At 49.5% G+C, this 27,482-nt stretch overlaps 1 protein-coding gene across 2 annotated transcripts; it reads left to right on the top strand.

Annotated features, from left to right (window-relative positions):
• Positions 1-535: 535 nt before the first annotated feature.
• On the top strand, positions 536-15,041 carry LOC120990475 (pantothenate kinase 2, mitochondrial-like). 2 transcript variants are annotated; one of them, XM_040419310.1, is made up of 7 exons: positions 536-784; positions 3,684-4,036; positions 6,894-7,147; positions 11,511-11,687; positions 11,801-11,924; positions 12,884-13,009; positions 13,628-15,041. In XM_040419310.1, the coding sequence occupies exons 1-7, from the start codon at positions 604-606 to the stop codon at positions 13,676-13,678; spliced, it is 1,266 nt and encodes a 421-aa protein (XP_040275244.1). In that variant the 5' UTR covers positions 536-603; the 3' UTR covers positions 13,679-15,041. The 2 variants fall into 2 exon arrangements, with proteins under 2 accessions (XP_040275244.1, XP_040275245.1); XM_040419311.1 differs by having other exon boundaries at positions 631-784; positions 3,748-4,036.
• Positions 15,042-27,482: the final 12,441 nt, after the last annotated feature.

Below are 27,482 nucleotides of genomic sequence, written 5' to 3'. Positions count from 1 at the left end.
TACCTATGGCGGGTGGCACAGCCTCCTGTATATTTTTCACGCCGACGCTATATTATACTGTTAGTATTGTGGTGAGTAGTCTCACGTAGGATGGGCGCCACCCCTTGTCTTTCGCTGCTCATTGGCGATATTACGCCTTATACTTTGTATTACTGTATGCCGTTGTATCATATACCGTAGTCGACTACGCTATTCTATACCGCGAAAGAAACGGTACACGCAGTGTGAATACCCCCCATTCTAATACTGAGGTCTATAGGGATGCAGCGCCGCTTCTATTGGCTGTGCCAGCTGCAGACATCTTCTTCCCGGTAACAATGAGGATGTACAGTGAACGCTCTGCTTCTTCTGCTTCCAAAAATAGCCCCTCCGGAGGCTCCTGACTGACATCCCCTGCCGTTACCATAGAGACCACCCAGCTGTCACTCACTCAGTAGCCCCGCCCATCGCCCTAGCATCTTCCGCGCCCATTGGCTGCCGCTTACGTCAGTAACACGTCCGCTCGACTCTGATTGGCCGCTGCGGCTGGCCGGATTCACAGCGCATGCGCCATCTGTCAGTGACGGGCTGCTGCTGCTGGGAGCCGGCGGCGGCGGGCTGGTGATGGCGCAGAACGGTCCGTTGGGTCCTGATCAGGATGAATCGGGAGGGCAAGACTCGGTTTTCCGACGGAGAATCAGCTCGACCGACGCCCCGTCGTCGTCCGCCGGAGCTTCCTGGGAGAGACTGACTTCGGTTCCCCGGGCGCGGCCGCGCCTCGACTCCCTGCGGAAAAACAGGCCGCGTAAGTGACGGATGGAAGGTGAAGGGGGGGAGGGTCTCTCACGAAGGGGCACTACATTCGGTTAGGGCTGGATGAGGCGGCCATGTTTGTAATGAACCGCTGTTGTATAGGGGGAGGGGGGGGGGGGGGTTACGGACCGTGTGAGGGTATATATGGAAGGGCGTGGCTGTAGAAATAGGGGGCGTGGCGAGTGGACGGTTGCTAGCGAGAGGAGGGGCGGTTGTGGTTAAACTGGGGGCGTGGCTTTCCTGACACAGGATCTAGAGAGGGACGTGTGCATTGAGTGGGCGGGGTAATATGGAGAAGTGGGTGTGTTTACTGTAGTGAGGAGATGGTCTTATCACCCCGCTCTTCCTGACAGTCACGTGTCCCTCTATGACCCCGCCCCCATCTGTTTCTCATTACCGTGCCTGGTATAAGTGGACCTCCCCGGTAATTCTATCACTTGTACATGTGCAGTGTATACGTCTCGGCCTTCATAAAGTGTGGCCCCAGGATGGGAGGAGGAAATGCTTTGTATCGGGGTCATATCATTACAGCCATCTGGATGTAGTTATTAGGGGGCGGGGTTAAGGTGGTGTGTGTATAATGAGAAGGGCGGGGTCACAGATACAGGGAGGTGTGTATAAGGGGTGTGGTCACAGATACAGGGAGGTGTTTATAATATGAAGGGGCGGGGTCATATTTACAGGGAGGTGTCTATAATAAGATGGGCGGGGTCACAGATACAGGAAGGTGTGTATAATAAGAAGGGGCGGGGTCACAGATACAGGGAAATGTCTATAAAGAGAAGGGGTGGGGTCACTGATACAGGGAGGAGTCTATAATGAGAAGGGGCGGGGTCACAGACACAGGAAGGTGTGTATAATAAGAAGGGGCGGGGTCACAGATACAGGGAAATGTCTATAATGAGAAGAGGCGGGGTCACAGATACAGGGAGGTGTGTATTGTGATAAGGGGCGGGTCACAGATACAGGGAGGTGTCTATAATGAGTAGGGGTGGGGTCACCGATACAGGGAGGAGTCTATAATGAGAAGGGTCATGGTCACAGATACAGGGAGGTGTCTATAATGAGAAGGGTCATGGTCACAGATACAGGGAGGTGTGTATAATGAGAAGGGGCGGGGTCACAGATACAGGGAGGTGTGTATAATAAGAAGGGGCGGGGTCACAGATACAGGGAGGTGTGTATAATAAGATGGGGCAGATACAGGGAGGTGTGTATAATGAGAAGGGGCGGGGTCACAGATACAGGGAGGTGTGTATAATAAGGGGCGGGGTCACAGATACAGGGAGGTGTGTATAATAAGGGGCGGGGTCACAGATACAGGGGGTGTGTATAATAAGAAGGGGCGGGGTCACAGATACAGGGGGGTGTATAATAAGAAGGGGCGGGGTCACAGATACAGGGAGGGCTGTATAATAAGATGGGGCGGGGTCACAGATACAGGGGGGGTGTATAATAAGAAGGGGCGGGGTCACAGATACAGGGAGGTGTGTATAATAAGATGGGGCGGGGTCACAGATACAGGGAGGTGTGTATAATAAGAAGGGGCGGGGTCACAGATACAGGGAGGTGTGTATAATAAGAAGGGGCGGGGTCCCAGATACAGGGAGGTGTGTGTGTAATAAGAAGGGGCGGGGTCACAGATACAGGGAGGTGTGTGTAATAAGAAGGGGCGGGGTCACAGATACAGGGAGGTGTGTGTAATAAGAAGGGGCGGGGTCACAGATACAGGGAGGTGTGTGTAATAAGAAGGGGCGGGGTCACAGATACAGGGAGGTGTGTGTAATAAGAAGGGCGGGGTCACAGATACAGGGAGGTGTGTGTAATAAGAAGGGGCGGGGTCACAGATACAGGGAGGTGTGTATAAGGAGAAGGGGCGGGGTCACATACAGGGATGTGTGTATAAGAAGGGCGGGGTCACAGATACAGGGAGGTGTGTATAATAAGAGGAGGCGGGGTACAGATACAGGGAGGTGTATAATAAGAGGAGGCGGGGTCACAGATACAGGGAGGTGTGTATAATAAGAAGGGGCGGGGTCACAGATACAGGGAGGTGTGTATAAGGAGAAGGGGCGGGGTCACATACAGGGAGGTGTGTATAAGAAGGCGGGGTCACAGATACAGGGAGGTGTGTATAATAAGAGGAGGCGGGGTCACAGATACAGGGAGGTGTGTATAATAAGAAGGGGCGGGGTCACAGATACAGGGAGGTGTGTATAATAAGAAGGGGCGGGGTCACAGATACAGGGAGGTGTGTATAAGGAGAAGGGGCGGGGTCACATACAGGGAGGTGTGTATAAGGAGAAGGCGGGGTCACAGATACAGGGAGGTGTGTATAATAAGAGGAGGCGGGGTAACAGATACTGGGAGGTGTATAATAAGAGGAGGCGGGGTCACAGATACAGGGAGGTGTGTATAATAAGAAGGGGCGGGGTCACAGATACAGGGAGGTGTCTATAATAAGAAGGGGCGGGGTCACAGATACAGGGAGGTGTGTATAAGGAGAAGGCGCTGTGGACACCGGGACGAGGACGTAGCCGATTCCCCCTGGATTGTGCTGTGATGATTATTCAGTGATCCATCGGCTGAGCCGCCTGCTGATAACAATAAGCTGAGCACAATCCAGGCTGCAAGAGGTCCTGCCACACTTCCTGTTGCACTTCCTGTCGTCACCACAAGGGGGTGATCTATAAGGCTGCTAGTATCTGTAACCAGCTCGCCCCCTTGTGGTAAGAAAAGGTCTTATCGCTGGACCACCAATAAGTGAAACGTTCCCCACCCCCATATTTCCTGTGCTTGTAGGATACGGCTTATCTCCGGTTAAGATGACATAAGAATGCTGTCCTTCCTTGGCCGCTCAGGGACTATAACGTGTGTATCTTTTGTCCTAGCCTTCCCTTGGTTTGGCTTGGATATTGGTGGGACGCTGGTCAAACTTGTCTATTTTGAACCCAGAGATATCACGGCTGAAGAGGAGCAAGAGGAAGTGGAAAGCCTGAAGAGCATCCGGAAGTACCTGATGTCAAACGTGGCTTATGGGCAAACTGGCATACGTGACCTCCACCTGGAGCTGAAGGATCTGACCTTGTGTGGTCAGAAGGGAAACCTACATTTCATCCGATTTCCCACCCATGACATGTCTGTCTTCATCCAGATGGCACGGGATAAGCAGTTCTCCAGCCTTCACACGTCCTTGTGTGCCACCGGCGGCGGGGCGTACAAGTTTGAGGAGGAGTTCTTGACCGTAAGTAGTGTGAGGTGGAAGCTCATGAAAGGAGTCAGAAGTAGCAGACATGGTGGGGGCCAGGCTAGAGGACATCCTCAGTTGAGGGCATTGAGTCGACCTCCTTCTAATCTGTGACTATCTTCATTCATAACTACGAAATGTGTTAAACTTGATATCTGGTCTGCCGGTCTTCTTTCTCAAATAACATGCTCTTGTGATTTTTGGGACCTCTTACTTATGTCTCTGTTGGTCAGAAGGTCCCGGTAGGGTCTTTCTATTGTTTAGTTTGGAGCAATAACACAGGAATCAACACCATATCCGAGAGCAAGACCATATAACTTGCCATGTGAAAGATGCAGAGCAGCTGAGATTGAGAGGTTAAATGCTGCCCATGGAAGTCTATGGAGGGGGGTGCAGAGACACTACTGCATCTAGTAAGTTTTCTACCTTGCCCCAGTGCTGCATCCCAGCCACACTGCTCAGTACTGTGTTCTGCAGAGAGATAGGGGAGTAGGATCTTCTCTGTGTGCTGTGTGTGGGAGACATCGTAGCAGCCAGTCTACAGCCACCGGCTCCGAGAAAAACATTGGGAAATGCAGAGTGAATTTTTCCTCAAGTACGTACAGTGCTGCCCATAATTATTCATACCCCTGGCAAATTTCAACATAAAGTTACTTTTATTCAACCAGCAAGTAATTTTTTTGACGGGAAATGACATCGGTGTCTCCCAAAAGATAATAAGACGATGTACAAGAGGCATTATTGTGGGGGAAAAAAGCTTTTATTTACATTTGAGCAAAAAGTGTCCAGTCCAAAATTATTCATACCCTTCACAAACTGTCCCAGTCTGTGGGGAAATCAAAAGTTCTATATTATTCCAAATGGTCCAAGCTGTTCTAAAGCATCCTAATTACCCTGATTAATTGGGAACAGCTGTTTTAATCAACTCAACAGGTGAAAAACAGCAGCTCTCTGCAGTTGGTCTGTGGACAGTCGTGGCCAAGACAAAGGAGCTCAGTGAGGACCTGCGGCTGCTCACAAGTCAGGAAAGGGCTACAAGGCCGTTTCTAAATGTTTTCAGTGGCTACAGTGCAAAGTATTATTAAAAAATACAAGATGTTCCGCACTGTGGAAAATCTCAGAGGACGTGGTCGGAAGCCAAAAGTGACACCTGTGCTGGGCAGGAGGATAGTTAGAGAGGTGAAAAAGAATCCAAGGATCACCACCAAGGCCATCCTGGTGAATCTGGGCTCTGCTGGTGGCAATGTCTCAAGGCAGACAATCCAACGGATACTGCAGACCAAGGAGGACGCCACTTCTCCAGAGAAGGCACACAAAAGCTCATCTGGACAAAGAAGAAGACATCTGGTCTTCTGTGTTATGGTCAGATGAAACAAAAATTGAATTGTTTGGTCCTTCATTTGGCGTAAAAAAGGAGAAGCCTTCAACCCAAAGAACACCATCCCCACTGTCAAACATGGTGGTGGGAACCTAATGCTTTGGGGGTGTTTTTCAGCCAATGAATCACAGTAAACGGCACCATGAAAAAAGAACAATACAGGAGGATTCTCACCGACAACATCAGGCCGTCTGCAGAGAAACGTGGCCTTGGGCACCAGTGGACATTTCAGCAGGACAATGACCCAAAACACACAGCAAAAGTGGTGAAGGAATGGTTACCAGACAACAACATTGACGTTTTGGAGCGGCCCAGCCAGAGTCCAGACTGGAATCCAACTGAGAATCTGTGGAGGAGCTAAAGATCAGGGTGATGGCAAGAAGACCCTCCAACCTGAAAGATTTGGAGCTCATTGCTAAAGATGAATGGGCAAAAATACCTGTGGAGACCTGCAAAAAGCTGGTCTGCAATTATAGGAAGCGTCTGATTGCTGTAATAGCCAATAACGGCTTTTCTATTGATTATTGAGAAGGGTATGAGTAATTTTGGACTGGACACTTTTTGCTCAAATGTAAATAAAAGCTGAGAAATGTTTTTTTTTTCCAATAATGCCTCTTGTAGATCGTCTTATTATCTTTTGGGAGACACCGATGTCATTTCCCTTCAAAAAATTACTTGCTGGTTAAATAAAAGTAACTAAGTCACAATTTGCCAGGGGTATGAATAATTATGGGCAGCACTGTAGCTTATCCCGAAAGTTACCTGAAACGACAGGTACCGTTAGCAAATACCTCATATACATCTAGTCCCTGAATGTATCCTTCTACTAGCAGGAGAAGGGGTCACAGATACAGGGAAGTGTGTGTATAATGAGAAGGGGCAGGGCCACAGATACAGGGAGGAGTCTATAATAAGAAGGGGCGGGGTCACAGATACAGGGAGGTGTGTATAATAAGAAGGGGTGGGGTCACAGATACAGGGAGGTGTGTATAATAAGAAGGGGCGGGGTCACAGATACAGGGAGGTGTGTATAAGGAGAAGGGGTGGGGTCACAGATACAGGGAGGTGTGTATAATAAGAAGGGGCGGGGTCACAGATACAGGGAGGTGTGTATAAGGAGAAGGCGCTGTGGACACCGGGACGAGGACGTAGCCGATTCCCCCTGGATTGTGCTGTGATGATTATTCAGTGATCCATCGGCTGAACCGCCTGCTGATAACAATAAGCTGAGCACAATCCAGGCTGCAAGAGGTCCTGCCACACTTCCTGTTTCATTTCCTGTCGTCACCACAAGGGGGTGATCTATAAGGCTGCTAGTATCTGTAACCAGCTCGCCCCCTTGTGGTGAGAAAATGTCTTATACTGCCTCCTATGTACAAGAATATAACTGCTATAATACTGCCTCCAAGTAAAATAATACAATTAATGGTGTATATTCTGGGACCGTCCTCTCACGACTCCTCCTCTTGTCTCCAGGTTGGAGGACTTCAGCTCTGGAAGCTAGATGAGCTGGATTGTCTCATTAAGGGCGTCCTGTTCATTGAATCTGTTGGATTTAATGGACTATCTCAATGCTTCTACCTGGAAAACCCAAAGGACCCTGAAAATTGCCAGAAAATCCCGTACACCTTGAAGAACCCCTACCCAATGCTGCTGGTTAACATTGGGTCAGGCGTCAGTATCCTGGCTGTGTACTCCCAGAATGACTACAAGCGGGTGACCGGCACAAGGTACGTCCGGACACATGTTGGGTTGTAATGTGGGTGTCATGGTTTCATTGCAAAAATGGCCTTTGGACCTCCTGTTCTAGAGGACATACAGTAGATACTTCTGGGGAATAGGAGATTCATCACTATCACATCAGGAATATTTATAGAAGAAAATGCAGAAACATTAAACTGAGTGACAAATAATTGGCAGAAGTCAAGAGTGCATGTGGCATGTAGTAATTAGATGAAAGTCCAGGAGATGGGGACCGTCCTGAGAGGAGATCCGGTGTCCGCACCCTAAACCTGTGGAGCTGAGTCGTGAATTTGAAGCTAGTTTTGGGTGGAGTCAGTAGAAATGTACTGACTCCTTAAGTAATTTACTAAGTTTCATATAAATTTAGAAATGTTAATCATAAATATCTTCTGTTCTATCAGACTAAGGGCCTTATTTATCAAACTCATAAGCAGGGGGTTCTAGTGGTGATAATCAGTCCTCGCCTCCCCTCCTACTATAATCGGTCCTCGCCTCCCCTCCTACTATAATCGGTCCTCGCCTCCCCTCCTACTATAATCGGTCCTCGCCTCTCCTCCTACTATAATCGGTCCTCGCCTCCCCTCCTACTATAATCGGTCCTCGCCTCCCCTCCTACTATAATCGGTCCTCGCCTCCCCTCCTACTATAATCGGTCCTCGCCTCCCCTCCTACTATAATCGGTCCTCGCCTCTCCTCCTACTATAATCGGTCCTCGCCTCCCCTCCTACTATAATCGGTCCTCCCCTCCTACTATAATCGGTCCTCGCCTCCCCTCCTACTATAATCGGTCCTCGCCTCCCCTTCTACTATAATCGGTCCTCGCCTCCCCTTCTACTATAATCGGTCCTCGCCTCCCCTTCTACTATAATCGGTCCTCGCCTCCCCTTCTACTATAATCGGTCCTCGCCTCCCCTCCTACTATAATCGGTCCTCGCCTCCCCTCCTACTATAATCGGTCCTCGCCTCCCCTCCTACTATAATCGGTCCTCGCCTCCCCTCCTACTATAATCGGTCCTCGCCTCCCCTTCTACTATAATCGGTCCTCGCCTCCCCTTCTACTATAATCGGTCCTCGCCTCCCCTTCTACTATAATCGGTCCTCGCCTCCCCTTCTACTATAATCGGTCCTCGCCTCCCCTCCTACTATAATCGGTCCTCGCCTCCCCTTCTACTATAATCGGTCCTCGCCTCCCCTTCTACTATAATCGGTCCTCGCCTCCCCTTCTACTATAATCGGTCCTCGCCTCCCCTTCTACTATAATCGGTCCTCGCCTCCCCTTCTACTATAATCGGTCCTCGCCTCCCCTTCTACTATAATCGGTCCTCGCCTCCCCTTCTACTATAATCGGTCCTCGCCTCCCCTTCTACTATAATCGGTCCTCGCCTCCCCTTCTACTATAATCGGTCCTCGCCTCCCCTTCTACTATAATCGGTCCTCGCCTCCCCTTCTACTATAATCGGTCCTCGCCTCCCCTTCTACTATAATCGGTCCTCGCCTCCCCTTCTACTATAATCGGTCCTCGCCTCCCCTTCTACTATAATCGGTCCTCGCCTCCCCTTCTACTATAATCGGTCCTCGCCTCCCCTTCTACTATAATCGGTCCTCGCCTCCCCTTCTACTATAATCGGTCCTCGCCTCCCCTTCTACTATAATCGGTCCTCGCCTCCCCTTCTACTATAATCGGTCCTCGCCTCCCCTTCTACTATAATCGGTCCTCGCCTCCCCTTCTACTATAATCGGTCCTCGCCTCCCCTCCTACTATAATCGGTACTCTCCTCCTCGCTTTTTATGGAATGTCCGGCTAATAATCGAACAGTCCGATCCTATTTTTTGGGGGAACAAAGTGACAAAAAAATGGCGAATTGTGCAGTGTTTTTTATTTTTATTTTTATTTTTTTTTTTTTTTTTTCTTCTTCTGTTCTGTTGTTCACCGCATAGAATTTTTTAAATTATATTTTATTGGTTTGGACTTTTCGGACGTGGCAATATGAGAAGTTTTATTTATTGTTTATATATTTTATTTGTAAAATTGGGAAAGGGGGTGATTTATTATTATTATTATTATTATTATTATTATATTTTTTTTTTTCTGTTTAATTTATTAGCTATTTCTCCCCTTAGGGGCTAGAACCTGGGATTGTCTATTCACCCTACTAGAGCTCTATTAGGGTGCCTAGGACCTCACACTCTCCCTGCTGACCTGTGCATAGTACACACAGCAGCAGTGAGATTACCATGGCAGCCAGGGCTTCAGTAGCGTCCTGGCTGCCATGGTAACCGATCGGAGCCCCAGGATTACACTGCTGGGGCTCCGATCAGAAGCTGCCACCAATGGGAGAAGGTGATGGGACTCTGTGGCCACTGCTACCAGTGTTTTTAATACTGGGGGGGAGGGGTAGGTTTTACTGCGCCACCAATGAAAGATAACTTCTAATACAAATACAGGAGGCGCCAGGATCACATAGCCGGCACCCTGCCTCTATGACGGGGCGCTGCGTTCAGCGGCAGTTAACCCCTCAGGTGCGACACCTGAGGGGCTAACTGCGGCTGATCGCAGCACCCTCCTCCTCCCATCTCTCCTCATTGGCAGCAGTGGCACAGGGGGGAGGGAGCGAGTGACTCTTTCTCCCCTGTGCTGCTGAGGGAACTTGGAGCGCGCTCCAAGTTCTGTGATACTAGACTGCGCAGCCCAGTATTGAAAAAATGGAAATCCCAGTATCGTATCGAAACAGGTACAAAAGTATCGAAATTTCGATACCCAAAACAACCCTACTAGTGGTGATAGATAATCAGTCCTCGCCTCGCCTCTCCTGTCATTATACTATAATCAGTTCTCACCTCTCATGTGTTCGCTCCTGTCCTTATATTATAATCAGTTCTCACCTCTCCTGTCCTCATACTACAGACAGAGATAAGCAGGGGTTCTAGTGGTGATAGATAATCAGTTCTCACCTCTCCTGTGTTCTCTCCTATCCCGTATACTAGGTATCGTCATGCTGCTCCAATGCCAGAACCTGTGCTGCACATGCTCAGTAGTGAAGACCAGAGGAGAACGTTCACTACTGGGCATGCCTGCCATCATCTCAGAACAGGAAGACGGCATTAAAGGGATTGTCTGGGAATCGGTAACCTCTCGGGTTCCGCAGCCTGCTTCTGCTATGGAAAGATTCCTACATACCTGCCACCTGCAGCTCCGGTCCTGTGTACTTGCTCCCGTGTGTCTATCTTCTGGTCCGTGGCTTTATTTCCTCTCCAGCATGATCATCTGCTCCGCTGCAGTCAGCAACGATACATCAGCGGACACCAGTCATTGGCTGCAGCGGAGCAGATGGTGGAGAGGACGTAGACAAGCCCCGGACTGGCAGATAGGAGTCGGTGCACAGGAGCTGCAGGTAAGTATGGGTCTTCCCGCAGCGGAGGCAGGCAGTGATGTATTCCCAGACAAACCTTTAATGGCTGCACTTCTTCTATGTTCCTTTTCTTCCTCCTTAGACTTGCACAGGATTCTCTGCTTTTCCAGCACATACACATAGAATTGCTCTAACTTTTTCTCATGACAATTTCATAGATTTCTTACAACAATTTAATAGGGTTCTCGGAGATATTTGAACTGAGCGTCTGATAGGTGGGCTTCCAACACCCAGGACCCCAGCCAATCAGCTGTTTGAGAAGGCACCGGCACTCGCAGTAGTACCGCAGCCCTCTCCTTGCTTACCCGGCACAGTGCTGTGCATTGTTTAGTGGTCGTGTTTGGTATTGCAGCTCAACCCCATTCACTTCAATGGGGCTGACATGTGACCAATGAACGTAACATCACATGACCTAGGCTAAGATGTGAGAAGGCTGCTACGCTACTGTGAGCACTGGGCCTTTCTCAGACAGTTGATAGACGAGGTCTCGGGTGCCGACAAAGTATAGGTCATCAGTAAAAATATCTCAGGGAGTCGAGGCTTAGGGTTACTGACTCCCACCTATACTGGAACGCCCCCTGAGGACCTCATCACAAGCCTGACCATTGTAGTCTATTGGAGCAGGGTGCACATAGGTGACCTGGACTGAGCAGAGTACTGCGTATGCGCCGGAAACCATGGCAAGTAAGCTCGGCATGTGCATAGTGGTGCGTGCAGGACATCTCAGTCGGTTCGTGAGGATGCTCTCTGTCCTAACGGGTGTGAAGAACGGCAGGCTGGGAGGTATTAGGGAGAGGACATCTCAACTTCTGTCAGTGAAAAGAATGAGAATTGTGCGCCATAGTCACTGTCCCTGACCGTAACCTGCAAACTAAGATGCCGGACATTGTTGTCCTGTTTTTTCGGTCAGTAATTATCGCCGTCTTGTCTTCTTCCTCAGCCTCGGGGGTGGCACGTTTTTCGGCCTGTGCTGCCTTCTGACCGGATGCTCCACCTTTGAAGAGGCTCTGGAAATGGCCGCTCTGGGCGACAGCACAAAGGTGGACAAGCTGGTGCGGGACATCTATGGAGGAGACTACGAGAGGTTTGGGCTGCCAGGCTACGCTGTGGCCTCCAGGTGAGGACTAGGAATGGACATGTCACATATAGTGGTGATGGGGGTTTGGTTATGGAATTGTGCCCCCCCCCCCCCATCCATGCTGTCCTCTTACATTTCTCTTCCATCTCCAGCTTTGGGAACATGATGAGTAAGGAGAAGAGAGATCTGGTGAGCAAAGAAGACCTGGCCCGAGCCACCCTCATCACCATTACCAACAACATTGGCTCCTTAGCCAGGATGTGTGCTGTGAACGAGGTGAACCTCTCACTATTGGACAAATTCTGTTAATCCAGCATGAGCGAATCTAGAAGGTCTGATGATCTGGCACATCTCCAGCACAGAACTGCAGTATAATGTGGGAGTTCACACTTCAGTTATTTCCATCAGTTATGACCAGGTTTTGGTCAAAACCACAGAACAGGAGCAGATCTTTCCATTACACCTTATCTCTGGAGGCTTCACTGCTGGTTTTGGCTCACACCAACCAAATAACTGAAGTGTGAACTCAGCCTTTAAAGGGATTTTCCATCTAAGGTTGGTGGGGAGGACCTGGTAAATCCCACCACCATGGCAGCAAGGTTATTCTCCTGGAGATCTGTTGGGCAGGGTCTGCTGCAGTCAGGCATAAGCCAGTAAGGAGAAGGAGGGGGGACATGGCGGAGCTCCTGCTGATCGATTCCATGTTGTGCTGATAAATGAGCAGAGGGGGGAAGGCTCCTGCAGCAGTGCTACACACAAGACAGTGAGGAGGAGGAGGGGGACATGGCTGATCCGTTCCATTTTTGGAGGAGGAACGGGAGGGAGTCAAGGTAAGGGGCAGTGGGGAGGTTCCTGCTGCAGCCACTTGACAATGAAGTGGAGTAGGTGGTATTTTCTGTTCCATGTCAAACACATTGCCGCTGTGTCTGGTACTTCCATAGCGTGACAGTGAATGTCTGCACTGGGGAGGATCTGCCGCTTGGCTCTGAGCTTTCAGCTTCTTTACAGTGCTGCCTTGTAGACCTAAGTCAAGCAGCATTGTACAGGGCTATGAAAGAGCAGAAGTCCCCTCGTCCTGTCCCGGAGGTCCTCCCTCTAGTGGTGAGACAGTAGTATAACATTCCTACTACTGTTTGTCGTCCGTCTCCTGATCCGACCTCAGTAGATCACCACCACCCCTTAGTTTCCACTTATGGGGCACACATGTGACTTTTCTGTGCTTCTACCTCCTACAGAACATCAGCCGTGTGGTATTCGTGGGCAACTTCCTCAGGATTAATACCATTTCCATGAAGCTTTTGGCCTACGCGCTGGACTACTGGTCCAAGGGGCAGCTCAAAGCGCTTTTCCTGGAGCACGAGGTGACTTGTTAGGGCCTAATGTCTGTGTCACATTAGTAGGGGGTCATTTCAAAGGGGTTTTTCCGGGTTCAGGATATCAGGCGGGTGGTGGTCTGAATCTCCGAGCCCCCTACCAGTCTGCTGTTTTGTGCTTGTGCGAGTGTGGCCGTTTTTTCTATGTTCACCTTGCTCTGTGGACCTGCAGGCCGTCTACTTAGTAGCGACTGAGCGGAGTATTGCAGCTTCATCCCATTCACTAGCTGAAATACTCTGCGGCGCTGTTACTGTATAGGCTGCAGCGCATGCACAAGTGAAGAAAGCTGCTGCATCCCTTTAAGGCACCTGTCGCCTCTCCTGACTTGTCTGTTTCTCCCCATGTAATACCAGTTCTGGAGTATGGTTTCATATTCCTCTAAAATTCCTACTAGAAGTTTATGAATTAATTGCCAGAAGGTCCTTTGGGCGTCACCAGTTGTGGGTGGGGGTGTCCCTGCATCTCGGCCTTCATTGCAGTCTGCTAGCAAACCATTCATAAAGCGAATGTCTGCCATATTGTCCGTCAACCTGGCTTTCCTCAGAACTAGGGGATGGCTGTTGAGAGCGGAGCATAACCTGTATCGACATCTCCTTTCATTTCAGGGGTACTTTGGAGCGGTGGGCGCGCTGCTGGAGTTACTGAACACCACCTGACAACATGGCTGACGTCCCAGCATCTATTCAAAGCCATATCTCCCATACTTTATGCACTACAGACCGGGCCGGCAGCGTGTGCGCAGGGTGGGCTCTGCTCAGTAGACTGTTATTGGTGAGCAGCCCTCCCCCACTACTTCTCTAGCTGCAGAGGCAGGCTCAGGTGGGTGGGAGTCCAGCAGCTAGGGGCCGTTTGTACTAGCATGCAGTATACATTAGGGGGCGTTCCAGTAAGGGTAATTTATGGTAAGGCAGCAGTGGGTCAGTTGCGCTCACCTTTGGAGCCGCGCGCCCATTGCACTGGTGGTGGATGCTGCTAGCATTTTATGCCATTTTTTTTTCCTCTTGCAAGCACCATAATGATTGTATTATACTGTATTTCCATGTGATTCATCTGACTTTTCTTACTTATGATTATTTTTTTTGGATTATTTTTATACTTGGATGATTCCGGATTAGACAATTTAAAAAAACAGTGCCACCCTTGTACACAGGTTGTGTGTGGTACTGCAGTCCAGGCACGTCCACATCAGTGAGCTGAGCTGCAGTTACAGACACAACCTGCGGATTGGTATGGCGCTGTATCTGTCAGAAATCAGCTGTGTCTTTCAAAATCTGGACAACCCCTTTAAGTGTATCCGTCCAATCCACAGCACAGTTCAGTAAACTGTAATATAGCCGTGTGCTTGTGGTAATCAGTGCCTCCTGATTCTTATTTTTTGGGCTGCTAGGCAGTACGGCCGGTAAGTCCGGCATCACCGCCTCTAGGCCTAAAATGAAAGGTTTCCCAATATCCCCTTATAGAGGTTAGAGGTCCAGATCCCCATCTAGCCACAGACTTACATAATGGGCTCAGTACCTGCAGCCACCACTAGGGGGAGTTTATTCAGCCCATTATTTGGATTTCTAGACGACGCTTTCTGCATGTATGTAGCCCATCAAAATCCCATCCAGTGTAGGGCAGTGGGTGGCGCTATACAAACTATTCCATGTCAGACCGGTGAGCCGAACGGACTAATCCGTAGCCGGATACAGGACTGAACAATGGTTTCCATGGCTGGAGCATTGATTTAAGAGGGTGGGGTTCGCTCAAGACCGTAGTGTTCTGACATATTGCACTTTAGTAGATAGGATTAACCCTCTAAAATGTGCCCTTCCATAGTGCTGTGCAGAGACAGATCACCTCCTCCCCCTCTCTGCTCCCAATGTGCCATTCAGAGACAGATCAGCCCCCTCCATGCTCCTAAAGGGCAAGTCATGGGCAGATCAGCCCCCTCCTTGCTCCCCTAGTACCGGTCATGGACAGATCATCCCCCTCCTTGCTCCCCTAGTACCGGTCATGGACAGATGAGCCCCCTCCTTGCTCCCCTAGTACCGGTCATGGGCAGATCAGCCCCCTCCTTGCTCCCCTAGTACCGGTCATGGACAGATCAGCCCCCTCCTTGCTCCCCTAGTACCGGTCATGGACAGATCAGCCCCCTCCTTGCTCCCCTAGTACCGGTCATGGACAGATCATCCCCCTCCTTGCTCCCCTAGTACCGGTCATGGACAGATCAGCCCCCTCCTTGCCCCCCTAGTACCGGTCATGGACAGATCAGCCCCCTCCTTGCTCCCCTAGTACCGGTCATGGACAGATGAGCCCCCTCCTTGCTCCCCTAGTACCGGTCATGGACAGATCATCCTCCTCCTTGCTCCCCTAGTACCGGTCATGGACAGATCAGCCCCCTCCTTGCTCCCCTAGTACCGGTCATGGACAGATCATCCCCCTCCTTGCTCCCCTAGTACCGGTCATGGACAGATCACCCCCCTCCTTGCTCCCCTAGTACCGGTCATGGACAGATGAGCCCCCTCCTTGCTCCCCTAGTACCGGTCATGGACAGATCAGCCCCCTCCTTGCTCCCCTAGTACCGGTCATGGACAGATCAGCCCCCTCCTTGCTCCCCTAGTACCGGTCATGGACAGATCAGCCCCCTCCTTGCTTCCCTAGTACCGGTCATGGACAGATCATCCTCCTCCTTGCTCCCCTAGTACCGGTCATGGACAGATCAGCCCCCTCCTTGCTCCCCTAGTACCGGTCATGGACAGATGAGCCCCCTCCTTGCTCCCCTAGTACCGGTCATGGACAGATGAGCCCCCTCCTTGCTCCCCTAGTACCGGTCATGGACAGATGAGCCCCCTCCTTGCTCCCCTAGTACCGGTCATGGACAGATGAGCCCCCTCCTTGCTCCCCTAGTACCGGTCATGGACAGATCAGCCCCCTCCTTGCTCCCCTAGTACCGGTCATGGACAGATCAGCCCCCTCCTTGCTCCCCTAGTACCGGTCATGGACAGATCATCCCCCTCCTTGCTCCCCTAGTACCGGTCATGGACAGATGAGCCCCCTCCTTGCTCCCCTAGTACCGGTCATGGACAGATGAGCCCCCTCCTTGCTCCCCTAGTACCGGTCATGGACAGATCAGCCCCCTCCTTGCTCCCCTAGTACCGGTCATGGACAGATCAGCCCCCTCCTTGCTCCCCTAGTACCGGTCATGGACAGATCATCCCCCTAGTACTGGTCATGGACAGATCAGCCCCCTCCTTGCTCCCCTAGTACCGGTCATGGACAGATCAGCCCCCTCCTTGCTCCCCTAGTACCGGTCATGGACAGATCAGCCCCCTTCTTGCTCCCCTAGTACCGGTCATGGACAGATCAGCCCCCTAGTACCGGTCATGGACAGATCAGCCCCCTCCTTGCCCCCCTAGTACCGGTCATGGACAGATCAGTCCCCTCCTTGCTCCCCTAGTACCGGTCATGGACAGATCAGCCCCCTCCTTGCCCCCCTAGTACCGGTCATGGACAGATCAGCCCCCTCCTTGCTCCCCTAGTACCGGTCATGGACAGATCAGCCCCCTCCTTGCCCCCCTAGTACCGGTCATGGACAGATGAGCCCCCTCCTTGCTCTCCTAGTACCGGTCATGGACAGATCACCCCCCTCCTTGCTCTCCTAGTACCGGTCATGGACAGATCATCCTCCTAGTACCGGTCATGGACAGATCACCCCCCTCCTTGCTCTCCTAGTACCGGTCATGGACAGATCACCCCCCTCCTTGCTCTCCTAGTACCGGTCATGGACAGATCATCCTCCTAGTACCGGTCATGGACAGATCATCCCCCTCCTTGCTCTCCTAGTACCGGTCATGGACAGATCAGTCGCTCCCCTGACTCCTAACAGGAGGGCTCTTGAAATCATGGCTGTAAGTATCCCAGTTATTACGGCGTCGTGTGCAGACGGTGCAGCCACAGGTGACAACACGGTATTCACGCCCCAGAAAAGATAAAGATGGCGCCATATTTACCGCTTATACTGTATGAACAGTGGGTATTCCTAAATATTCTGTACCAAAGAGAAAGCCTTTCCAGCGCACGCAGTGATTCCTGGTAACGTCCGGAGAGTATCTGATAATCCAGCAGCCAATAATGGTGGATTACAGGAATTTTACTGTACGGCACGACTGTTACGTGATGTCATGTATTGTCTCTGGGGTCAGGATGCTTGTAGTGCTCTGCTTGACCATAGGGGGCGCTGACTGAAAATGCAGTAAAGCGCCACTCTGAGTGTAGAGGCGGCCTCTGGTCCTGCCAGACTCATGGAGAGCCCCCATAGAGCAATTCAAAGGTGAGAAAAGGCAACGCCCATCATGGTCCAGAAGAGCGCTACCACAGAAATGCATCCGTGTATTTGTCACCCTCCGTGTGGTGCGGGCAGTCAGATCCTTGTTACGTTCCACTGTGCCCAGGACGGTGCCAGCGGGCACCTACCAGCCTCTTGTGTGTATGAAACCAATCCTTGAACTACTGGAAGATTGAAATTTGTATATTTTGTAATAAAATGACAGCATGTTTCTAAGCTCTCCCGGCATCAGTCGTCTTCTGTGCGCTCCGACGGGTCACGTGCAGCGTGTGCCAGGAGGAAGAGTCCCCGCTTGCTTGATTGTCTAAGGAGGGGCGGTAAGGACCCATGTCCCTCTGTGGATGGCATGGCGATAGGATATGGCCCAGTACGGAAGGCCTAATGCCTCAGTATTAGGATTTCCCATGGATTTGTATTGCTTACTGGTAATGTGCTGCAATTCACACATCGTACACTAGATGGCGCAGATGGGTTTCTTTGAGCTTTTTACAGCCACTTACTTACCTATGTGTATAAGTTGTCGTTTTGCCTTTTCCGATCACTCCTGGCAATTTTCAGAAGTCAAGCAATGGTGACTGGAGAGCGCACCGCACAAGCGCGGCTACCTTACTATGCATCTCTGTGGGAGTTCCGGAAATAGCTGAGCACTCGTTTATTTTTCGACATTTCTATAGAAGTGAATGGGGGATAGCGGTGTGGGACCTGCACCTGTCAGACACTGTGGCATGTCCTGGCAGTGCGCCACCAATGTATGTGATGGGACAACCCCTTTAATGACTTGGCCGTAGCTGTTTTGGCCAACCGCAAATTGCGAATACGCAAAACACCTGATACTGGCTGAGAGTCCGCAGCCATTTTTTTTTTCACACCTTCACAAATATTCTATCCTTGTCCGCAAAACGGACAAGAATAGGACATGTTCTATTTATTTTATTTATTTTTTGCGGGGCCGCGGAATGGACTTACGGATGCGGACAGCACACGGATACGTTGTCTATATTTAATTCCCAGAAAAATGTGGTCAACTTGTCCGACAGCTGAGACCCCCATATACCAGATATTCCGTCCTTTCTCATATGAGGGTCTTAACTCGGTGAACCCTGAGTCGGCGGTCTAATGATTGGCGCCTGGTTTTGCTGACCTGAGAGGAGAGCTATTTTGCATACATGGTATGGACTCCCAACATATGAGCTTCCAAATGTATTGGGGGCAACAGGTCCATCAACAGCAGCTTGAAACCGTTTCCCTCTACTACAAACTGAAAATAAAAGGGAAAGTAGCAAAGAAAAAAAGTATAGACCGTGTTATGTTCTGTTACTCGTTATGGAAATATTTGGTTTCATTTTAAAGGGATTTTCCAGAGGAGAAAAAAAAAAATCCCTGCCCAAAATAAACTTGTGAGTTCATCTCCATGACCAATAGCCATGTGACTGCATCATCTGCTCTGTAATCATCTCGTCTATGTAGTTCAGGGGTCAGCAGCCCCCAGCTGTTGTGAAACTACAACTCCCAGCATGCAAACTGGCTCAGCTGTTCTTGGAACCCCCATAGAAGTGAGTAGAGAGTGCTGGGAGTTGTAGTTTTGCAACCGCTGGATTGACCGAGGCTCCTGACCCCTGATCTAGTCAGTGGCCCTGTTGAGCTAGGGCTGATATGGTCCCGTCACTGCATGCATGTGCATTCACTGGAGCCTTATCACATGTTGCAGTGAGAAGCAAATTCAACGTGGGAGATTTTGTATTTTTTTGGGGCTTGATGAACCACTAGACCACCAGGTATTATACTACCCTGGACTACAAAGGAAGTAAGCAATTGTGAGCTTTTGGCAGGGTGGTAAGTTGACGGTTACAGTAGGATGCAGTTCTTGGTTGTGGTATGTTCAGCACAGACTCTGAATGGTTGCAGCCCTGTGAGAGGCACACATGCTTAGTGGTTCCAATGTACAATACACTGCTTTACTGAAGCAACAAAGACCAGGCGCTGGGTCTGGCTTGTGTCGCAGGGGAATGTTTGTTCCAGCGTGTTGACGGTCAGTGATGTAGACATCAATACTTGCAGCACTTTCTGCAGCCTCGGGCAGCTGGGGCTTGAGCCTGCGCTCCAGAACCTACAACTCAAGGACTGTGTTCAACAAATTCTCTTGGCACACCTCGTGGCTGACCACAACTGAATTTCGGTGACACATAATAATAGAATGTGATAGCGTGATACCACATACCCAGGAAACAAAGAAGAATAACCACATCAGGGCAACATACACAAAATAAATAGTAACAAAAGAAAACAGTGCACAGCTCAATACAAGCCCGGGCACCTGATACAACCAACAACACTTCTACCATACTAGACCAATAGGGAAGTAGACATCAAGCACTCCAGTAACCTAAACCACCAGAAGCAAACATCCACCTCTCCAGTACTCTAGACCACCAGGGAATCAGACATCCACATCTCCAGTAACCTAAACCACCAGAAGCCGACATCCAACTCTCCAGTACCCTAGAGCAGCAGGGAAGCCGACATCCAACTCTCCAGTACCCTAGACCAGCAGGGAATCAGACATCCACATCTCCAGTAACCTAAACCACCAGAAGCCGACATCCAACTCTCCAGTACCCTAGAGCAGCAGGGAAGCCGACATCCAACTCTCCAGTACCCTAGACCAGCAGGGAATCAGACATCCACATCTCCAGTAACCTAAACCACCAGAAGCCGACATCCAACTCTCCAGTACCCTAGAGCAGCAGGGAAGCCGACATCCAACTCTCCAGTACCCTAGAGCAGCAGGGAAGCCGACATCCACCTCTCCAGTACTCTAGACCAGCAGGGAAGACGACATCCACCTCTCCAGTACCCTAGAGCAGCAGGGAAGACGACATCCACCTCTCCAGTACTGTAGACCAGCAGGGAAGACGACATCCACCTCTCCAGTACCCTAGAACAGCAGGGAAGCCGACATCCACCTCTCCAGTACCCTAGACCAGCAGGGAAGACGACATCCACCTCTCCAGTACTCTAGACCAGCAGGGAAGACGACATCCACCTCTCCAGTACTCTAGACCAGCAGGGAAGCCGACATCCACCTCTCCAGTACCCTAGAGCAGCAGGGAAGACGACATCCACCTCTCCAGTACTCTAGACCAGCAGGGAAGACGACATCCACCTCTCCAGTACTCTAGACCAGCAGGGAAGACGACATCCACCTCTCCAGTACCCTAGACCAGCAGGGAATCAGACATCCACATCTCCAGTACTCTAGACCAGCAGGGAAGACGACATCCACCTCTCCAGTACCCTAAAAGACTAACAGAGAAGCAGACATCCACCTCTCCAATACCCTAGACCACCAGGGAAGCAAAAATCTACCTCTACAGTACCCTAGACCACCAGGGAAGCAAAACATCTACCTCTACAGTACCCTAGAGCAGCAGGAAAAATCACAATCCACCTCTCCAGTACCCTAGACCAACAGAGAAGCAGAAACCTCCTTTCCAGTACCCTAGACCACCTGAGAAGCAGACAACTACCTCTCCAGTACCCTAGACCACCAGGGAAGCAGACAACTACCTCTCCAGTACCCTAGACCACCAGTGAAGCAGACATCCACTTCTCCAGTACTCTAGACCACCAGTGAAGCAGACAACTACCTCTCCAGTACCCTAGACCAGCAGGAAAGCAAAAATCTCTACAGTACCCTAGACCTGCAGGAAAGAACACAATCCACCTCTCCAGTATCCTAGACCAGTGTTTCCCAACCAGCGTGCCTCCAGCTGTTGCAAAACTACAACTCCCAGCATGCCCGGACAGCCTTCGGCTGTGCGGGCATGCTGGGAGGTGTAGTTTTGCAACAGCTGGAGGCACGATGGTTGGGAAACACTGATCCTAGACCAACAGAGAAGCAGACATCCACCTCTCCAGTACCCTAGACCAGCAGATAAGCAGAAAGTACCCTAGACCAGCAGGGAAGAAAACATCCACCTCTCCAGTACCCTAGACCAGCAGATAAGCAGAAAGTACCCTAGACCAGCAGGGAAGAAAACATCCACCTCTCCAGTACCCTAGACCAGCAGATAAGCAGAAAGTACCCTAGACCAGCAGGGAAGAAAACATCCACCTCTCCAGTACTCTAGACTAATAGGGAAGCAGACATCTAGACTAGACTAGACCTTCTGGTCCAATCCCACAGAAGAGTAACTGTAGCAGATTGCTGAAAAATTACTACTGATGATAAAAAGATGTCGGATGTATGGGGCCATGTAGCACAGTATTAGGCAGGTGGTTTTTGTGTTATGGCTGATTGGTGTCTACATAGAACCAACACACCTCAGATATAACAGAAAGATAGTAGAAAGGGCCTAGACACATATGGTACAACTCCTATAACAGCACTCACTAATAAAAAAAAATCTTTATTAATGTAAAAATATATAACATAGGTGAAAACAAGGGGAGAGGGAGGCCACAGGGACCTGTTCACCCCTAAACCCCTGGTAGCAGAGACCACACAGGAGCAACTACAGGTCAAGAGTCCAAGGGAAGTATGGTAAATGATGCCAGCAAACTGTGTATATGCAGCCAAATTAAATGCAAGATTTGAACTTAATAGGACAAATGTTACATATCTGAACACATATCCTGCGGTGTGTGGGGACAGTATGGAAACGGGAACCATAGCCCGATGCCAAAGTTGCACAAAAATACATAGTAACACATCCACACAACAGAGCATGAATGCATAAGCTACATCACTGTATAAGCAACTAATGGCTTCAATCAATTACCCATAATGGACTGGTGACCCGAGGCCCCAACGCGCGTTTCGCCAACCCACTGGCTTCGTCAGGAGCCATAAACAGGTAAGCTAAAAAGAGGGTATTTATATTAAAATCGCACCTGGAGTCGATCATTGACGCATGTTCGGCATGATTAGTTGGGCAGCGTCATCATAGCACGCCACTCATCTCTCCGCGACCGACGCCGCGCATGTTCACGTGATCCCCAGCGTCGTCCACGTACTGGATGACGCGAGGCGTAAGACACCGCCCACATCGGTCGCCAGGGAGATGAGCTATAACGGAGCACTACACGACGGGCCCGCCCAGCGCATGCGTGGAATGCGTACACCCCAAGATCGAATAAGGGCACTACAATGGAAAAGAGGCGTACAGATGCCCCATCAATTAGGTGATTAAGATTAAGCCACATGTGATACAAAGTTACTATCTCTAACCCTAACAATGCTGTGTATTGTCTATGCCTATAGACAGATACATTAAAGTGCATAGTGCAATTCATAATACACTGCTCAAAAAAATAAAGGGAACACAAAAATAACACATCCTAGATCTGAATTAATTAAATATTTTTTCTGAAATACTTTGTTCTTTACATAGTTGAATGTGTTGACAACAAAATCACACAAAAATAAAAAATGGAAATCAAATTTTTGAACCCATGGAGGTCTGGATTTGGAGTCACACTCAAAATTAAAGTGGAAAAACACACTACAGGCTGATCCAACTTTGATGTAATGTCCTTAAAACAAGTCAAAATGAGGCTCAGTAGTGTGTGTGGCCTGTATGACCTCCCTACAACGCCTGTGCATGCTCCTGATGAGGTGGCGGACGGTCTCCTGAGGGATCTCCTCCCAGACCTGGACTAAAGCATCTGCCAACTCCTGGACAGTCTGTGGTGCAACGTGACGTTGGTGGATAGAGCGAGACATGATGTCCCAGATGTGCTCAATTGGATTCAGGTCTGGGGAACGGGCGGGCCAGTCCATAGCATCAATGCCTTTGTCTTGCAGGAACTGCTGACACACTCCAACCACATGAGGTCTAGCATTGTCTTGCATTAGGAGGAACCCAGGGCCAACCGCACAAGCATATGGTCTCACAAGGGGTCTGAGGATCTCATCTCGGTACCTAATGGCAGTCAGGCTACCTCTGGCGAGCACATGGAGGGCTGTGCGGCCCTCCAAAGAAATGCCACCCCACACCATTACTGACCCAATGCCAAAACGGTCATGCTGGAGGATGTTGCAGGCAGCAGAACGTTCTCCACGGCGTCTCCAGACTCTGTCACGTCTGTCACATGTGCTCAGTGTGAACCTGCTTTCATCTGTGAAGAGCACAGGGCGCCAGTGGTGAATTTGCCAATCTTGGTGTTCTCTGGCAAATGCCAAACGTCCTGCACAGTGTTGGGCTGTAAGCACAACCCCCACCTGTGGACGTCGGGCCCTCATATCACCCTCATGGAGTCTGTTTCTGACCGTTTGAGCAGACACATGCACATTTGTGGTCTGCTGGAGGTCATTTTTCAGGGCTCTGGCAGTGCTCCTCCTGTTCCTCCTTGCACAAAGGCGGAGGTAGCGGTCCTGCTGCTGGGTTGTTGCCCTCCTACGGCCTCCTCCACGTCTCCTGATGTACTGGCCTGTCTCCTGGTAGCGCCTCCATGCTCTGGACACTACGCTGACAGACACAGCAAACCTTCTTGCCACAGCTCGCATTGATGTGCCATCCTGGATAAGCTGCACTACCTGAGCCACTTGTGTGGGTTGTAGACTCCGTCTCATGCTACCACTAGAGTGAAAGCACCGCCAGCATTCAAAAGTGACCAAAACATCAGCCAGGAAGCATAGGAACTGAGAAGTGGTCTGTGGTTACCACCTGCAGAACCACTCCTTTATTGGGGGTGTCTTGCTAATTGCCTATAATTTCCACCTGTTGTCTATCCCATGTGCACAACAGCATGTGAAATTGATGGTCACTCACTGTTACTTCCTAAGTGGACAGTTTGATTTCACAGAAGTGTGATTGACTTGGAGTTACATTGTGTTGTTTAAGTGTTCCCTTTATTTTTTTGAGCAGTGTATATCAACATGATAATTCCGAGTTGTAAAATCAAAATTCATGTGATCACAATAGACAATATATAAAGTGCAACATCTAATAGATACCAATAAATAAAAAAGGAAATCGTCCAAAACCAATATAATTCATAAGAGTAAAGTGACGAGTGCATTATATGGGAAGACTTTTCCATATCCGGCCACGTATTTGAGGGGCGTATCACATCTAGCTGGAAAATGACATGACGTCAAAGGTGCTACAAGTAGAAAAAAGGAAAAACAAGATAAAAATACAAATAACCCATACCTACACTCAATCTTAGACCAAGATCGAGAGCATAAATTACCATAAAAGAGCGCAGTTATAGAAAGGACCTGAAACTAACGGCTTAATTTAATCCCTGAGGGATCTCAGTTTTAAGCATGACTATCCATTTTGTCTCTCTTTGTAATAGTACTCTTTTATTGTCACCACCTCGGCAACCCAAAGTCACCCTGTCAATACCTCTTACTCTCAGGCCGCTAGGGTCACAATTATGCTTTTCCTTAAAGTGCAGGGCTATGGGTTGCAACTTCGGCAAATCCTCCATCCTCATTGTACCTGCCAGTCGAATTTTGCTGGCATGTTCCAAAGTTCTCACCCGAAACTCCCTAGTGGTCATGCTGTTGAGTTCCACCAGAGGACCTTGCCAAATGAACAGGATATCGTCAATATACCTAGACCACGAGACCACCGAGTCATAGCCAGGCTGTGGATGTGGTGTACTATCTGATATTCTGATATTCCTTACTCCCACTGGTATCTTTGAAAGTGGACAATCTCAACATATACCCACAGGCCTGACAGTTACCACATGGGAATGACCTCCATCTGGGGCCCCTACTACTGAAAAAGTTAACATAATGGCTTCTTGTAAGCAGGTCTCCCAAATTCTTGGCCCTCTTCCATGTGATAAGAGGATAGTTAGGGAGTGACCCCCTGAGGTCACTATCTGATAGTAAGATGGGCCAGAATTGGGACATGCTGTCCCGAATCTTTCCCCAGTGTGTGTCGAAAGGTGTGATAAATCGCGGTTTACTATCACTAATCTTTTTACTCACCGGAACGGAATCTCTGGAGGAGGATTTTGCTCTTGAATAGCCTTTCCTAATGTCCCGTTGATTGTAACCCCTATTTCGAAATCTGTTGGAGAGGTCTTCAGACTGGGTCTCAAAGCGTTCGTCACTGGAGCAGATCCGACGCAATCTTAAAAACTGGCCAGTAGGTATGGCTTTGCTCGTCTGCGGGTAGTGAGAGGAATTCGCATGTAATAAGGCATGTGTTGCTGTAGGTTTCCTGAAGAGGTCTGTGGAGACACTGGCATCCATCTCCCTGCGTAACAGAATGTCCAGGAACTCAATATATTCCCGGCTGTATTTCCATGTCAATTTGATATTTAAATCATTGATGTTAAGTTGTTGAATGAAGCCGTTGAGTTCCACCAGAGGACCTTGCCAGGTATCGTCAATATACCTAGACCACGAGACCACCGAGTCATAGCCAAGTAAATTCTGGACAATCTCTCTTTCCCACAGCCCCAGGAACAAGTTGGCATAAGAGGGCGCACAAGTCGCCCCCATAGTCGTGCCTTGGAGCTGTAGGAAAAGGCGGTCCTTAAAAATAAAATAATTATGCCTGAGTACAAAGTCCAGAATATTAATGACAAACTGTATCAGATCCGGTTCAAGATCCGTCCGTCATTTGTAAGAAATACCTGGCTGCTCAGATCCCGTGGTCATGGCATATCGACGTGTAGAGAGCCTCTATGTTTATCCTCATATTATCCTCTAGAAAGACCCCATTGAACTTCCTAAGGACATCAGATGTGTCCTTGACATAGGATGGCAGGGTCTCCACACAGCCTCTCAGGTAAAAATCCACAAACCGACTAGCCCGCTCACAAAAACCCCCTATACCGGACACAATCGGACGTCCTGGGGGGTTGATCTTATCCTTGTGGACTTTGGGTAGCAGATAAAATGTGGGTGTTATTGGGTGGTCAACAACCAGACCATCTTTCAGTCTTGGTGTAAGTATGTTATTAACCACCCCTGACTGTAATATGTAATCAAGTTCACTTTTGAATTTGATGGTCCGGTTGCTATCCAACCGTCTATAGCAATCCTTCTGATGTAACTGTCTAAAAGCTTCCCTCTCATACATCTGTGCCGGCCACAACACCACATTACCCCCTTTGTCCGCTAGTTTAATCACGACATGCCTCAAGCCGCGCAGTTCTTTGATTGCATGACGCTGGCCCCATGATGGTCCACTTTATTAGTAAGAGATTTAAATTCCTTCTTTACTAACTTAACAAAGATGTCGACTGTAGGACAAATGTTGCGAGGGGGGATAGCTGTGAGCGGCGGCACAGATGCATGGGTAGCTTGGGAGAAGAAACCTCTTTCTGTTCATCCAGAAGAGACTGCAGGTCCTCCAGAGCTTGCTGTTCCATGGCTGATGGAAACTCTGGTGTGCCTGGTTTTTTTACTGAAATGTTTTTTTTTAATAAAAGCTTTCTCTCAAATAATTCAAGATCTTTCACAGCAGTGAAAAGATCAAAGCCGCTAGAGGGAGCAAATGTGAGACCTTTTAGAAGTACATCTATCTTGTGATTTAGTCAACACATATGTAGATAGATTAATTACCCTTAATTTCTCCTGTGCCTCTTTCCGATCTGATTCATATTTCTGGTTTGTCTTCTGGATGCGGGGGTGTTGGACACTTAGGGGCGCATTGCCCGTTCTACTCCATCTTCCAGCACCCCCCTGTGCGTCTAAAAAATGATCTCCACATGATTCCTCCGAGATGATTGGAGTCCCTGATAGAGAGGGGGTAATAGAGCCACTCCTCTCACGTTTCTGTTGCCAACGACAGACTTTTTTATTCTGAAAGTCAGCCCAATCTCTCTGGAAACTTTCTAGCTTTCAAATCCTGTACATTTTTCTCATAAGCACAGAGATCTTCCTCCAATTTTCTATCAAAGCCTTCAAATTCCTCCTTAGTACCGTAAGTAACTCCTGCAGTTTCTCTCTCACTGCATCCACGTCTCTCTCGATCTGCTCCAGTGACTTACGGTCGGACCCAATCAAAAGCTCAATCAAGGTTGTAGAGCATTTATTCAAAGACTCTTCCCATCTGGAGACAAAGGTGGCGTCAGCCGTCTCCAGAGTTGGGAAGACTTGAATCCTAAGTCCCCTAGGGATGATGTTCTTTTGCAGACAATTCTCCAGGGCCGCTTTA

The sequence above is a fragment of the Bufo bufo genome, chromosome 2, assembly GCF_905171765.1.
Source record: "Bufo bufo chromosome 2, aBufBuf1.1, whole genome shotgun sequence".
In the NCBI taxonomy this organism is placed as follows: Eukaryota; Metazoa; Chordata; class Amphibia; order Anura; family Bufonidae; genus Bufo; species Bufo bufo.
The sequence above is the reverse complement of the archived record's forward strand: the minus strand, read 5'-3'. Positions and strand labels throughout refer to the sequence as shown.